This window comes from Tympanuchus pallidicinctus, unplaced genomic scaffold (genome assembly GCF_026119805.1).
Source record: "Tympanuchus pallidicinctus isolate F22 unplaced genomic scaffold, pur_lepc_1.0 scaffold15, whole genome shotgun sequence".
Taxonomy (NCBI): Eukaryota; Metazoa; Chordata; class Aves; order Galliformes; family Phasianidae; genus Tympanuchus; species Tympanuchus pallidicinctus.
Window position 1 is genome coordinate 15,348,656 of NW_026294669.1, and position 14,385 is coordinate 15,363,040.

At 37.8% G+C, this 14,385-nt stretch overlaps 1 protein-coding gene across 4 annotated transcripts in view; it reads right to left on the reverse strand.

Annotated features, from left to right (window-relative positions):
* ITGB6 (integrin subunit beta 6) overlaps positions 1-14,385 on the reverse strand; it is a 44,890-nt gene that overhangs the window by 8,644 nt on the left and 21,861 nt on the right. For all 4 annotated transcript variants that reach the window (XM_052675473.1, XM_052675474.1, XM_052675475.1 and 1 more), the window contains 7 exons: positions 13,711-13,876; positions 12,975-13,136; positions 12,210-12,305; positions 7,599-7,688; positions 2,710-2,844; positions 2,099-2,516; positions 971-1,193 (listed from right to left, as the gene is read on the reverse strand). In XM_052675473.1, coding sequence (XP_052531433.1) covers positions 971-1,193; positions 2,099-2,516; positions 2,710-2,844; positions 7,599-7,688; positions 12,210-12,305; positions 12,975-13,136; positions 13,711-13,876 — 1,290 coding nt within the window. The remainder of the gene's footprint in view (positions 1-970; positions 1,194-2,098; positions 2,517-2,709; positions 2,845-7,598; positions 7,689-12,209; positions 12,306-12,974; positions 13,137-13,710; positions 13,877-14,385) is intronic.

The following is a 14,385-nucleotide window of genomic DNA, read 5'->3' on the forward strand; positions in this document are numbered from 1 at the left end:
AGCAATGGAAGTAACTGCCATGGAGACAAAAGATCTGACACTGCACAGAGTGTGTATGTTTAAATAGGCTAATGCAATGCTCACCATGTAATTCAATACTTATTATTCTCTGCTAAACTGGGCAGAGCAAGGCAGCAGCATTGTACTTTGTGTTTCAAGCACCTGCATGCAGAACTTTCTTTACTTAAACTGTGCTCACTACGGCCAATGTGCATGAGCTTTGAACAAAATGGCTAGCTTGCTTTTGTGTGTCAAATGTAGTGCTAGCATAAATGGTGATTATATCGTGTGCCACAGAAGGGTTTCTTAGCTCAGCTATAGGGTGGACTGGAAAGACAGGCATGAAAATGCAGTGGTGTAGAGCTAGTGTGGAGGAGGAATGGGCCTCCACTTTAAGCAACTAGACATGACATAGTCACAAAACAAGATAGTTGGGCCTCCTTAATTCAATCAAGATTAACTCAATTTGTAAATATGCATGTGCAAAGCTTGAGCAGACAACATCACCTTATTAGTTCATGTGTTTGTGAACAAATGCAAATTCCAAAAATTTATGAGTTTCTTCCCTGCGAGTCCTCATTAATTTGCCCAAGTGACTCTGTTGGGATGGTTTCATTCTGCATCGTGGACTAGAAGGAAACTGATCTGTATTTGTCTGAAGTTATCAGATAATCAGACTAAGAATCAGATTCTGATTCTTAGTATAGCCAGGGACAGTACTGGAAGTGCTTTACTTGTGCTGCTTGAAGGTGATTAAATTGTTTTCCTCCACTTTTTTTTTGTTTTTGTTTTTACAAGAATCATACTCTTGTTCATGTATGAGTTATGATTACTCCTCTCAACAGACAAGAGGCTCTTGGGTTCCAGTCTGTAAATCCAACCTGTTGTTGTGGCAATAAACACATTGCTGAGGCATTTTGGGAAATAGCTCAATGACATCAAAATCAGAGACATAAAACCAGCAGCTTACCTTCTGGAACTGCAAGGATCACCACACAGTGGGCATTTTTCACATGTTTGGCCTGAGGCCCCTGGATGAATGCACACACACGACCCGCAGATGCATTCACCTCTCCCGCTGCACAGCATTCCATCCTCAGAAATGCAGGAGCTGGTGTCAGTTGTGCAATTACAGTATTCACCAGTCCACCCACTGTGGCACACGCATTCGCCACAGTCACAGTCTCCATTGCCTGGAAAACCATTTATTATTTATTATTGCAGCTCAGTCTTTCAATATGAATTGGAATGGCAGCCTTTAAAATCATTCTTAATAACAGATATTTTCTCTATTCCAACACTTCTCACTCTTAAACCTCTTTCTTCCTCTCCTCTGCATTTCAGTTTTAAGCTAGTGGATCAAATTTTCACTTAGGCTGGCTGCAAGCCAGCACAACTCTGTTCTCTTCACTGGCGTCTTCCACAAAGATTGTTATCTCCCAGCAGTGCACAACTTAATGGATAAATCCAGTTTCATTTCCAGCAGCATGAATGCAGCCTATCTATTCAGCACAATCTCACTGCTGGTTCCTGCCTATTCAATACTATTCCCATTGTTTCAGTAGGATCACTACTGATTGATGATTGTAGAGCTCAGGAAAAAATGACAAACACAACTCCTCACATTCTGATTGTATCATACTAACAGAAGCCAGAACAGCTGGAATCATCTGGGTTACTGGGTTAAATTATATTACATACAATATATGTAAGTCAGAATGTGTCCCAAAATGGTTAGGAATGTCAGAGTGAAGTTGTACATTGCTTCACATCAGTGTATGTCAATAAACTTCATTAAACTTCTTTAAAGCTACAGCCATTACAACCGCTAAAACTCAAACCCATTGTGATGGAGGTGGGTACAGTCCAATAAAGCGATACCAGCTTCTATGAGCTGTGGTGTGGCTAAAGATGTTCCATTAAAAATTTTCAAAATAGGGTAAAAAATATATTTTAAATCTAAGGATCATGCTACTTTTACGCATACTGATTGTAATCAAATATATTACAAAAAAAGAACTTCGCAGGCTCATAAGTAAGAGGGATACAACAGCACTCTTAAATCACAGACACTAGACACAACCCACAGGGAGCTTACCTCCACACTGAAGCCCTCTGTGTCTCACACACGAGAAGTCATCACACTCACAATGCGCTCCGTAAACTCTTCCATACATGGATGGGTGGCAAACACACTGCCCGCAATAGCAGCTGCCTCTCCCGCTGCAGGAGCTCTGCTCCACAGAGCCCTTGCAGGATCCAGTGCTGAGAGCATTCTCATCACACTCGCAGTGTGGACCCATGTACCCGGGGTGGCAGACGCACACTCCGCACTCAAAAGTGCCTTTCCCCTTGTTGCATTTCGAGCTGTTCCTCTCAGCCTTGGCCTGGCAGCTGCAGCTGCACTGAGGGAGGATTTCCATTTCCAGCATGTCACTGAGACCCACTGGTTTTATCACAACATACCTGGTGGTTTTATCACAAGTGGGCAGACTTATAGTCACATTGAAAGAGACCTGGAAGAGAAAATGGTGTCTGCATACATAGAGTGCAGGGTATTCTGAAAATATATGCATAACATGGTACAAGAGTTTCTCTGCTTGAAGGAAGATTATTAAAAAAAAACAAAGAACAAAAACCCCAAACTTTTTATACAGGTGCTTTAAATTCCTATGAATTAATATTTTTGGGAATCTGTTCCTTACTTACTGTGTCTCCCACTTTCACGTGAGAGCATTTCCTCTGATGTGGAAAAAAGGTCCCATTGTTACAGACGGCAGTGAAAGAGAGATCGAGTCCTTCTGTGTCCCCCAAGACCTCCAGCTCTACTTCGGACCTCAGCTCCTTCAGAGAAAAGGAGTGTGATGAATGAAGAGATAACACTGCCACACACAGCTGATGTCCTGTGTCTGTGTGATGTGGACTGTAACTTATCACAGCTACACAGGAGTAAATGTGTTTGGTTTAGGCACTTTATTTACATACTCAATTGCAAGAAAAATGGAGAATGAGTGAGACAAAGCAAGTGCCGACAGAGGCGGCTTTCAGCTCAAAGCTACAGAGTCCTATCAGTTTAATATCCGGTATCATGGTGCTTATTTCCTGCTCTTGTAGAAGAACAAATCAACATTTTATTAAATCATCTTTCATTATTAAGTACTCCATTGACTAATACAGGCTTTCTTTAACTCTGGTCTTACTGAGGAATGGATTTGTGCCTCTGTTTGCTTTGCTAGCACCAGGCTTTTCTTGATTAACCAGCAATCAATATTTCTTCCTTGTTATCTCTGCTCTTAGAATCAAACCTCACAATCTCCCTTCCAGTTTGGCAAGCTCCAAGCTCAGTTTTGCCTCATTGTGGGCCTCTGTACCTTTACCTGATGTTTGCAGGACAAGAGCCAGAGCCTATCCCCACAATTAGCTCACCTAGCCTAGTAGCTCATTCTGTTCTCCTTTCTCACCCAATAGAAATTTTGGTTTCCTGAGTTGTCGGCGATGTTTCAAGCTGTGGTCAATAGTGTTGTCATTTCTTAAGTAAATTTGTTAAATCAAACTTTCATTTCTTAAATGAAAAAGGCTCTTCAGCTCACCTCCTGAATACTCCCATATCCTCTATTTTAATATATATTTAACTTCAAAATATTTTTATAGCAACTTAGGTTACACAACTTAGCCTTAATCCAAAGCCTGTAGCAGGACATGGGGAAATTCCCTATGACTTCATCAACTCATCAATCCAGTAAATGGAAATTTTTCAAAAGCACCTTAGCAATCACAGAGCAGAAGTCTTACTGACTTAGCTTTGTGCTCTTGCAAGCTTAATTGCTTTACAGAACACCCACTGTACTTCAATCAGGGCATGAGGATCTTGCTGATCTTCCTTCAGTGAGTCATTCAGTAAAGGCATCAGGATGATTCACTGGAGTAAAGGTCTGGGAAGGTTAAAAAAGTGATGTTGACTGAAACTAAAGGAGACTAGTTACAGGCCTTCACAGACAGCATCTCCCTGTCCTTGTACACATCCTGGATTCTCTGGAATTTTTCTCAGGGTTGAGACTGGGTTCTTTTTCTAAATGTCTTTTGGAAAACCTGGTCAGTAAACCAAAGCACTTTAAAAAAGGATAGCAACACATCCTGCAGGGTGTGTTTGCATAACATCCAGTGCTCTTTCCACCATGCAATCCATGCACTGGCCATCATGCTGTTCATTTTGGTAGCTCTGGATGAGTTCAGTTTTTCCCCTTCATTTGTCCTGGAGTTGCTTATGCTGCTATTGGGCCAATGTAGAGATTCTTAGATAATGGTTTGTTTGGACTCCCACCAAAGGACCAAATATAGCGAACTTTAAGGTAAAACTGTGAGACTTTGCATGTATTAATGTTATATCACTGAATGTTCTCTCAGCTGCAAAATTACTACACCCAAGCGCAATACATCCATGAGAGAAACTTAAATGCTGCTGAACACAAAAGTGTAATACATTGATTGAGTCGTGGTGTCTGTACCAGTTCACTTATGATTCCCCTCCCATTTAAACATATTATTTCTTTGTGTTATTATTGTGTAAGTTAAAAAGGAGCAATGCACTGAAAAAAAAAAAGTTAAATATTTCTAAAATGGTAAAATCTTGAAATAACCTCAATCAAAATGCCTGATACCTGTCCCAGTGCAAGTTAGAGTGCAACTCTGCAACACAAAGCCAAACAGAATAAAGCAGGCAGAAATACGCTTTCAGGAGAAAATGAATCATACTTAACATGAGAACGCCTTGTAACAAACATTTTGACAGCTCAGACTTTCTTGACTTGTTTACTTCTTCTCTGAAGCTTTTCGATAATGGTGCATGGTAAACGTTATCAACAAACCTTGTGTTTGTACAGCAAAGGCTGTAGTGTACTTTAAAAGTGTTAAAAGATAGAGCCTAACACTATTCATCTGGGAAAATAGTTATTAACTCTGTTTTTGTAGGTGAAAAACCATAAACTCTGAGTGTTGAACTGCACTGCGAAGAGTAGTGTAAAAGGTTTACAACAAAACTGGAATATGTCAAATAAGGTGTTTTTCAGTGTTTCCTGCTTGGAAAGGATTCAATCATGAGGCAATAAGGTTGTTAACCTTCAAGGCTAAGCGTAATAAAATGGGCTCTGGGAAATTCTGAAATTGTGACATGTTGCTACTCGTACAGTTTGTACGGTGCAAAACATACATGAGCTCTTAAGAACCTATGAGCAACTGGTGGATGGCCCAGACATGCTGTACCTGCGCTAGGACAGGATGAGCTGTGGCCCAGAGGCAGGAGCCCAGCTCCAGTAGCCTCCTTCCAGCTGCTCCAAGACAGACTAAGCACTGAGCTCCTTGCTTCCTCCAGATCCTGCCCACAGCTGGCTGAACCTGGGATGGTGCAAGTGAACTTTGTACTGCAGGAGACAGAAAATATCAGCATGTTCAAAAAGAGGAGTAGAAAAAAAAAAAAAAAAAAGCAAAGAAAAGGAAGAAGCCAGGCTAGCATTCTGTCCCTCATCACCATTTCCTATTGCCATTGGAGAAAAAACAGCGCTGTGCTGGATGGATCATGCAGGTCATGTCTTCTGCTCGTATTTCTTAGGAAGGATAGGCTTATTGTTGTTCTGAGATAGAAAGGAGAAATGCTCTCATTCTAACTGGCAAATATGAACGGTGAGAATGTAAAAAAGTAAAAACCTTCCCAGCATCTAACAAGACCGAAGTTGCCATAACAATGCAACTAGAGGAAATGAGGAGGAAATACTGTTAAGCACATAATATAACATTACTGTAAAATCACCAGGACATGTCACTGGGACAATTATTTTACATTTTCCCCATATTTGTTGGACAAAATCTGGTGTTTCAGCTGTTAAAGGCAGTAACATCTGTCTTTCTGTCAGAGCCCCATCCTCAAGAAATCCAGATGTGACAACTGACAGGTCAAACTCCAGAGGTGAAATCCTGACACCACTGCCCATTTAGGGCTAACTGTACTTCTGACAATTGTTTCTCCTTAATCGTTATAATGCATTGACCCCACCAAAAAAAAGCCTTACAGTTCTTTGCTCATCTAAATTTTCAATAGGAAAGAATGATATTTTGTATTTCATTTTAAAATCGCAATCAATTATGCTGCACTTAGTAGACTTGAAAAATTTGTTTTGCTTTTCCATTATTATGTCCAAAATAATTTGGGGGCATAATAATAACTATATTATGCTGCAGGTAAGAGGAAGATCAGAAAAACAAATCAACCAGCCAACCCAGAAAGAAATAGAAAATGCCCTTCGCAAAGCATTATTTTTCATTGTAGCCAAAAGTTAGAGCAAGTTTCTAATAAAAAGGAGGATAAAAAGGAGTAAAGAGAAAACTCTGTGACATATTGACATATAAGAAGATGTACATATATATGTATGTGTGTGCATGTGTGTATGTATATACCTGTGTCAAACTGTCTAAAAACATTCCCCTGAAGGAAAGGGACCAGGTAGCAGGAATGCATTTTACAAACGAAGTTCTGAAGAGCAGCTCTGTATTTACCTTTCTGTCATATTCACAGTCTTTCTCAGTATTACCAAAAACAACCCATTTGAGACTTCTCTTGCCTCTTGTGTTTTGCTCTTCAAAAACCTCAAAACAGCCTCACAGGGGCAGCATCAAATTGCTAAATCAGAAAACAGCACTGATGACAGGGTAGTGCTTTTCCCCAGACATTCCTGTGGAAATGTTGGAGCATTCTCCAGGGGCAGTTACTGATAGGATGGGAATTATTGCCCTGCAGAAGTTTTGAGCAGGAAGACACGAATTCCTGTATTAAAGAAAGCTTTGAAACAAGTGTGAAATAGAGGACTACAAGATAGAAGACATGCAGATGTGAATTCTGCATTCCAGCACAAGTAAAGAGAGACAGAAGCACACAGGAATTTTGTTTGGAAAACCATGAAACATATAGCTTTAAATAACAAAGCAGTCAACCTCAAGCATTCACTGCAATCTCAATGAATGCAGATGTAACATACTTTGAAAATACATGCATAATGCATGCAGAATATAGGATGGATGCACAAAAAATGCTTTTCAGCAAAGTGCTGCGAAAAAGCTGCCTGTGCCATGGTACCTAACATCAGCTCTGTCACTCTCTGTACTTCACTGCAGAGCAAAGCCAAGTGCTAGTAACAGAGTGCCCTATTCATTTGCTCAACAGTACTATGATCACTAGTGGATAACATAAGTTAATTGTGAATTGTGTGACTAATGGGGGTGTCTCATTGCTGTGAGTCTAAATCTTGATAGTTAACAATTTTCAAATGGCAATTTTTACTTCCTAATCTACAGAGTGATTCTTGCCAGAGCATTCTGCTAACTGAGCATTTCAGTAGAGAGTAATATATTGTCAGTAAAAGTACTGGTTCTGCGCTCAATCCATCCTTGGAGCAAACAAAAGTTCCCCTGTAGAGGTCAGCAACTAAACATACAAAATTGTTCTTGTCATCAGTACTGAAAAAGAATCAAAGGTGCTTGGATTTAGCAAATTGCACTCTAACTTTGAAAATGGAAGCACATAGAAAGAAAACAGATTATTGTAACCTTACCTGATACGCAGCAATGATCAGCTGGAGAATATTTCCGGAATCCTCCTGCAGTCGTCCAACAGTAGCTCCAGGAATAAGCTTTGCATAGTTCTGAAAACAGTGAAAAAAAGAAGAAAAAAAAAAAGACTAGTTGACAGAGTAGGTGACAAGGACCTGTAGTCTGGAAATGAATGAACTACAGTGGAGCCAACTGAAATAAATGATAGTGACGTTTTCAAGGACTCTGGCTGATCCAATGGCACACTTGTCATATTGGAAGAGGTCTTAAGGAGAAGCATTAGTTTCACTGACAATTAGTGGGAAATAAGTTGCTAAGTGTGCTTACGAGTTTGACACCGAAGTATTTTCTAGCTTTTTTTTCTTTAACTTAGAATGAATATGCAACAGTTGTGTTTTACTTTAAAAAAACAGAACAAACAAACAAAAAACAAAAAATAGATTCAGCTGCTCAACTGTTGCTGTAATATTCAAGTGCCTTAGACACAACATTCAGTAATGACAGCCACCTTTTTTTTTTTTTTTTTGCCTTTCCGTGCAACTGAACATCTTGAATTTTAATATAGGAGGACACAGAAATCTCTTAACAGAAAACCTCTTAGTTAAGAGATTTCTACTAAGGACTACAAGAACTTTGAACAAAGATGCTTAAAAATCTGCTGCTAGTTTCCAATTGCTGTAACACCCCACACATCTCCCAGTGATCAGGGGCTGTAGTTGACTGTATGTTGACTTTATGTTAATAAGATAATACCAATTTAATAATTGATTCCAGTGGAAAGTTTCTTCTTTCCTTTCTGCTCTCCTTTCCTTTTTCATTAAATTCACTGTGATGCTAAAATAACATCCAGCAGATAGATTTTAAATTTACTTGGTTAAAATTTATCTTGGCTGATTGTTAACTACATGAATTTCAGCTGCTTGTACCTATGCCTTTTGAAAATAGCAAACAACCACAGCTACAAATACACTTTGTAGCATTCATTTTTCTTCTACAATTCATTGTATCAGTGCTGTTATTTTAATCGAAAAAAATCCAGAGAACTATTAATAAATATGGATAATCTGATAGCCTTATATCCCTCCTATGCTTCACATCTCCCAAAGCACTGTGATTACTTTATACATTATGTATGGAATACTTGTCATTCGTTGCAGTTCTGAAGTGCTGTTGTAAATCAGGGGGATTAACTGCATTTTGTGTTCCAGCTGGTGACTTCGCATTCCTGACTCCTCTTGTGCTTAGTGCTCTCTCAAGGATTCTCAGAATACTGAAACACTGCGTTTTGTAGATGCGGACCTCCCATGAGCTGATTATATATTGGGAGGGAGACGATAAACCTGGAATTTAAAGTCTAGCACCCTTCTAATCTGCGGCATGCAAAACAAACAGCAGAGGTATTCTGTTCTGAAGACTTTCTCCTCATAGAAGACAACTTCACTGCATACTGATGCAAGGATGATGGAGCACGCCCAGTGCAAGTGTGACCCTTCAGTTCCCTAGTTAAACCCCACCTCTCAGCACATATTTCTGTTTAACCATTAATGGAGGCAATGTGATATTGTGATATATGTGATAGCTATTATATGCTACCACCATAAAATTATCCAGAGAATGCCACTGAGTTCAGTCTTTTAGCAAATATTCATTAAAAAATGAACTGCATTTTTCTAGCAATTCTCTCATTCACCATTAGTGAAATTTGAGAATTATATATTTGAGCTCAGCGGGATTAAATTTAACTTCCAGCAGTGCAAATGACAGAAGAATTTTCAGCATACATAATAAGTTGTGCTAAATTTAATGAATAATCATTTGAAATTCTGAACAAGTTTGAAGATTGGAGTATTTTTAGTCCAATTTTCAGCAGTGAAACACAGTTTGAAAAAAACTCAATTTTCAAGCTGTAATTTCTTGTGATGTATTTATCAATATGTATTCAAAAAAGAATAATTTTTGCCATTATTACACCGAGGAAAGGCTAAAGAGGGATTTTTTCCCCCTCATCTAGTTTGAATAAATTTTAAAAGAATTCTGTTTGAAATCAAATGATAACAGCACTAATGATAATTACTTGAGGGAATCTTGGAGTGTTTTCTTTTATACCAAAATGGGATTTAAAGTTCATAAAAATGTCACAGAAATATTCACAAATATTTTCTAACTGAATAGATTTAGAGAATAAATACACTCCCTGCTGCTTTGGTAAGGATCAGCAGAGACTAATAATGCAAAACATTAGACAAGTGAATATATTTTAAAATAACTTTTCTTTTAAAAAAAATTCTTTTTAAAAATCAAATCTCAAATGATCAGGGTTCAGTGTAAGAACTTCTGCTCTCTTGCATTTAATTCTGAGTGAGCTTATGTGCGTTTCCATGTGACTGCTTTAAAACATGGCCAACCTGGCAAGGAGAGCATCAGACCTCAACCTTCATCCTCTGGTTATCTCTATCCAGTGGATGCATGCATGCACGGAGGATCAAAAACTAGAACCTGCTATGTTACAGGTGCATATATTCTGTGTGTGTACAACCTATATTCAGTGGTATACATACATTTCAGTGGAAATTAAATGAAAATTCAGTTCAAGAGGATCAAAACAGATGAATTATTTTGAGCTAAGTTGTTGGGGATTATATAGGGCTAGAAATATTGAATAGGCTTTTGCCAGTCTGAACACTGAACTTAAGAACACTGGAATCCATCAAGTTTATTTAAAGAGATGCTGACTGAGTCCTCATAGTCATTTTAATGCATGCTGGTCCTTAAGAACTGAATTATAAATAATAATGGTCCATTTTGGGATCTGATATAATTAGATACTGCGTACAAGAAGATTTTAGATGAGCCATATGGATATATATTAAAGGATAATCAAGTTTAGGAGGTTCTCTAATAAGGAGAGTCCATCCACTGAGGCTTTTAGAAAATGCCAGAACAAGTGTGGTTTAATGGCGATGACAAAGTGCCAATTCAGCCTCCTCACCCAGCTCTTCCAAGCTCCATCAACACTGACCTTAACTCAAGAATAGACATCTCTGCCTTGCTTTGTTCTTTTTGAACTCTTAAATGTGGATAAGTGCATGTCTACATTTGTATTATAAACTAGAATCCTGTTTGTATGTCCTACATCAATCATGAAAGGAAAAAACCTGTACTCTGAGAACGACATATAAATTTTTGTGTTTGCTTTGTCTGATTTTCTGTGTCACCTACAGAATGGAAAGCAGAGCAGAACAACTATAGAAATCCAAATAAGTGACGGAAAGCAGTATTGAAAAGATGAAAGAAGCAGAGAGAATATATTCGGTGGGAATTCTCTATACCCTACAAGATAGAAGATAACAGCTATTTTTCTTTTCTAACTAAGAAAGTAACAAGAACAAAAATTCTACAGTTGGTTGAACAATAGCCTGCATTTTTCTTTAGCTATAAATCTCCGTTTAGTGTTCCCAGTGAACAAAGGGTGCCACTTGATAACTTTGATATTGGTATAACACTGACACAGGAAACTGAAATAGAAAACTGCTGATAAGAGCACTGTTGGCCAACTCTGAGGGTGACCACCTGCAATTTCTAAAGGAAAATATAATGCCATCAGTAAGAGAAAAGGTTTTTTGGGACAAAATATAGCTCTGTAAATGAGAGGTACTTCCAAAGAACCTCCTAGAACAGCCCCTATTTCTGCAGCTCCTATTGACATTGGTGAAAATATCTCATTGTTATGAAGCGGGCCTCTATTAATGGATGAGAAATAATGAGATTTAACTAACGTTACTTAATGCAAAAAAATTTAATTCATCTATGCAGGTTCCCACTGCATTCATTAGTAAATGATTGCTTTCTTCTACTCTGGATTTTAATTTTCGCTCTTCAGCTCAGAATTCAATATACATTCTAAAAGTGCTTGAAGGCGAAGAGTGCTTTCTTTCATTGCTAATGCTGTCATCTGAGAATCAGTTTCTGAAAGATTTCACTCATGCAACTTTTGTCCAACAGTTGGAGTACTATCTTTTCTCAGACAGCTCTACAACTAGATCCAGTCAAAGAATCACTGGAAAGTATTCCTTGGGCCACAGAGAGAACAGAAATTAGAAATAGAAAACAGTACTGATGAGTACTGAAAGAAAAGTAAATAAAATTCCCAGATCAGTTAAATAAATAAATAAATAAATAAATAAATAAAGAAGAACCTACATTATTTCACTGTTGAGCATAAAGACATATATTTGTCAGAATGCATTCTTGTTTTATTAAAGGAATAATAGGCTCCTTATCTACCCTCACAAATACAAAAGGCTAATCACAGAGATGGTTCCAAATAGTGTAGAAATGCCTCATTTGTCAGTCCTTGTTGATTGACTTGAAAATTACAGTATGATTCACCTTGAAATCCAATTTAAAGTAACGTAAGGACATCAAAATCAATACAGGAAGCAGTATTCTTTAAGTAAAAGAGTCTTTCTGTGACTCCGATATATAATTTCCTAGATACTTTTATTACATAAGTGTCTTGCAGAATTGGCTCCTAAATACTGGAGTGTATCAGCTATGAAAAATAGTGAACCTATTAGCAAATACTGGAGAACTGAAGATTTTAGTTTACTCACCTCGTATGTGTGAACTTGTTCATTCGTGACAGCAAAAATTACCAAAACATTGTTTTGCACAAGTTTGTCAATTAATTGTCCAATTGTGGGGTACTCCTGAAGGCAAACAGAAGAAAGCCTACATTAGTTTCTCCAGGTATGTCCAGATGCTAATTATCACCAATAAAACATAGTTAAGTGACCATAATTGATATTCTGCTGCATAAAATGAACTATCATTAGTCATCAGGTTATATATTAAAAAAAAAAAAAGTGTGTGTAATTTCCTTGCCTTGTTTTATGGATGTCCCTTAGAGGGAAGCATGGTGTTACTTTCCACACTTTAGTAGCATTCTGCCAGCAGAACAGGGTATGTGCACTAGTTTGGTCCCTGAATCTTAAGCTGAAAGTTTTTATTCTTTGAGCAGCGGCCTTAACATTTCTGAATTTCTGCTGAATTCACATCCTCCCTTCCAGGGAAGTAGGTTAATGCAAATTTTGTTACCCCTGCATAAGGTAGTACTAGTCAGTCTGGTTCCACATGTTTTCTAGGTTAGCAGGAATAAGAGATACAATTATTTTTTTTTTTTAAACTTTTAGTTACAATTTGTCACAATTCCACATAAACAAACTGTTCTCTTGTAACTAACATTTGCAACTAAAAGTAAAGCAGATAATAGAAAATGCTTAGCTTCTGCAGCTTCCATGCATTTCAGTGATTAAGGTACACTTCCACTAGGTTTCTTATTTGCTTCTTTGAGTTGAACAAAATTTAGAGTGAATTACCAGAATAGTTGACATGGAATATTCATTATTGTGGTCCAAATGACAGTTCCCATCATTAGGAATAACAATTCCTGCTAGCTTGCTGTCCATCCCAAAATGGGAATCAGCATCACTCACAAACACCAGCAAATGCAGAGAGTCATTCCTCCATCCGATCTTTTCCTGTCATTTAAAATACATTAGTTCAGTAGACTGTATTACATTCACAAGCAGGAAAGCATCAAAATACTTGGAGAATGGCATCTCAAAACAAATCTTAAAGAGTGCATCAAAAACATCACATCACCTATTCTAAGAATGAGCATCATCAGTTTGAAAGAGGCTATAGTTTTCATTCTGATGTCTTTGGCTAAATTTTCTATTCTCATTTTTGTGTTTATGAAAAAGTGTTGGCTCTGTTCAATTCAGTCTGCTTAATACTCTAAGCATAGTTCACCCAACATTCTTAGATAAAAAAATTATTAAGGGAACAGACCCAGTAGTTATGCAGTTCATATTTTATTTTATTCCTGGCAATTAAGTAGAAACAATAAAATATGGCAATATTCATGTATGTTTAACATGTTACAGCCAAAAGTATTTTCACATAAACCTAATGAGGCTCTTGGATCACATTAAAAAAACAACAACAACAAACAAATGAAAATAATGATCTACTCCTTTGAATTATAACCATATAATACTGGAAGTGGATATATACAGAGTAACTTGTATCATATCTAGAATTTTCAATTACCTTGCAAACAGCTGCCTGCATAATTGCATCAAATCCTCCCTCTGGAGTATCTATGTTAGCAGAGATTCGCTGTCCTTTTACAATTTCATTGAATCTTTCAGCATCATTTGTCAGTGACAAAACATGCTTGTATCCAAAGGTGGGCAAGCACTCATATGGCACACTTCTGCAAAAGGAGTGAGACAACTCATGGACAGTGCAGAGAGAGAATCCCTACAGTGGCTACATGGCAGGCCTTGCTGGATTAGTTTTTGGTTTTGCATCTCTCTTCTGTGCCCGAGAGTAAATGAAACTGCCGTTCTGTGTTGGGTTTCAGTTTGAACCCCTTTAGCATCACAGCATCATAAAATTTCTGTCTCTATATAAATGTATACGTGTATATTCTAGCAAATAAAAATAAATACATAGTTATTCTAAATATCTCTTTGCTACTCTGTTAAGCACATTTGTAATAAGCAGCAAAACTATAGAGCAGAATCACTCTCAAATTCCTCTCTTCAAGTAATGTAGCAGTGTAAGGTAAGGTTGGATCTTGACAATCCTTGGGATCCCATCCAACCCAAGCCATTCTATGATTCTATGCAACAAATTAATGAGCAGTGTAAAGCTCAAACAAATCTTATTTCCCAAACTGACTCAGTTACTACTGGAATAAGGAAGGGATTCCAATGGGGT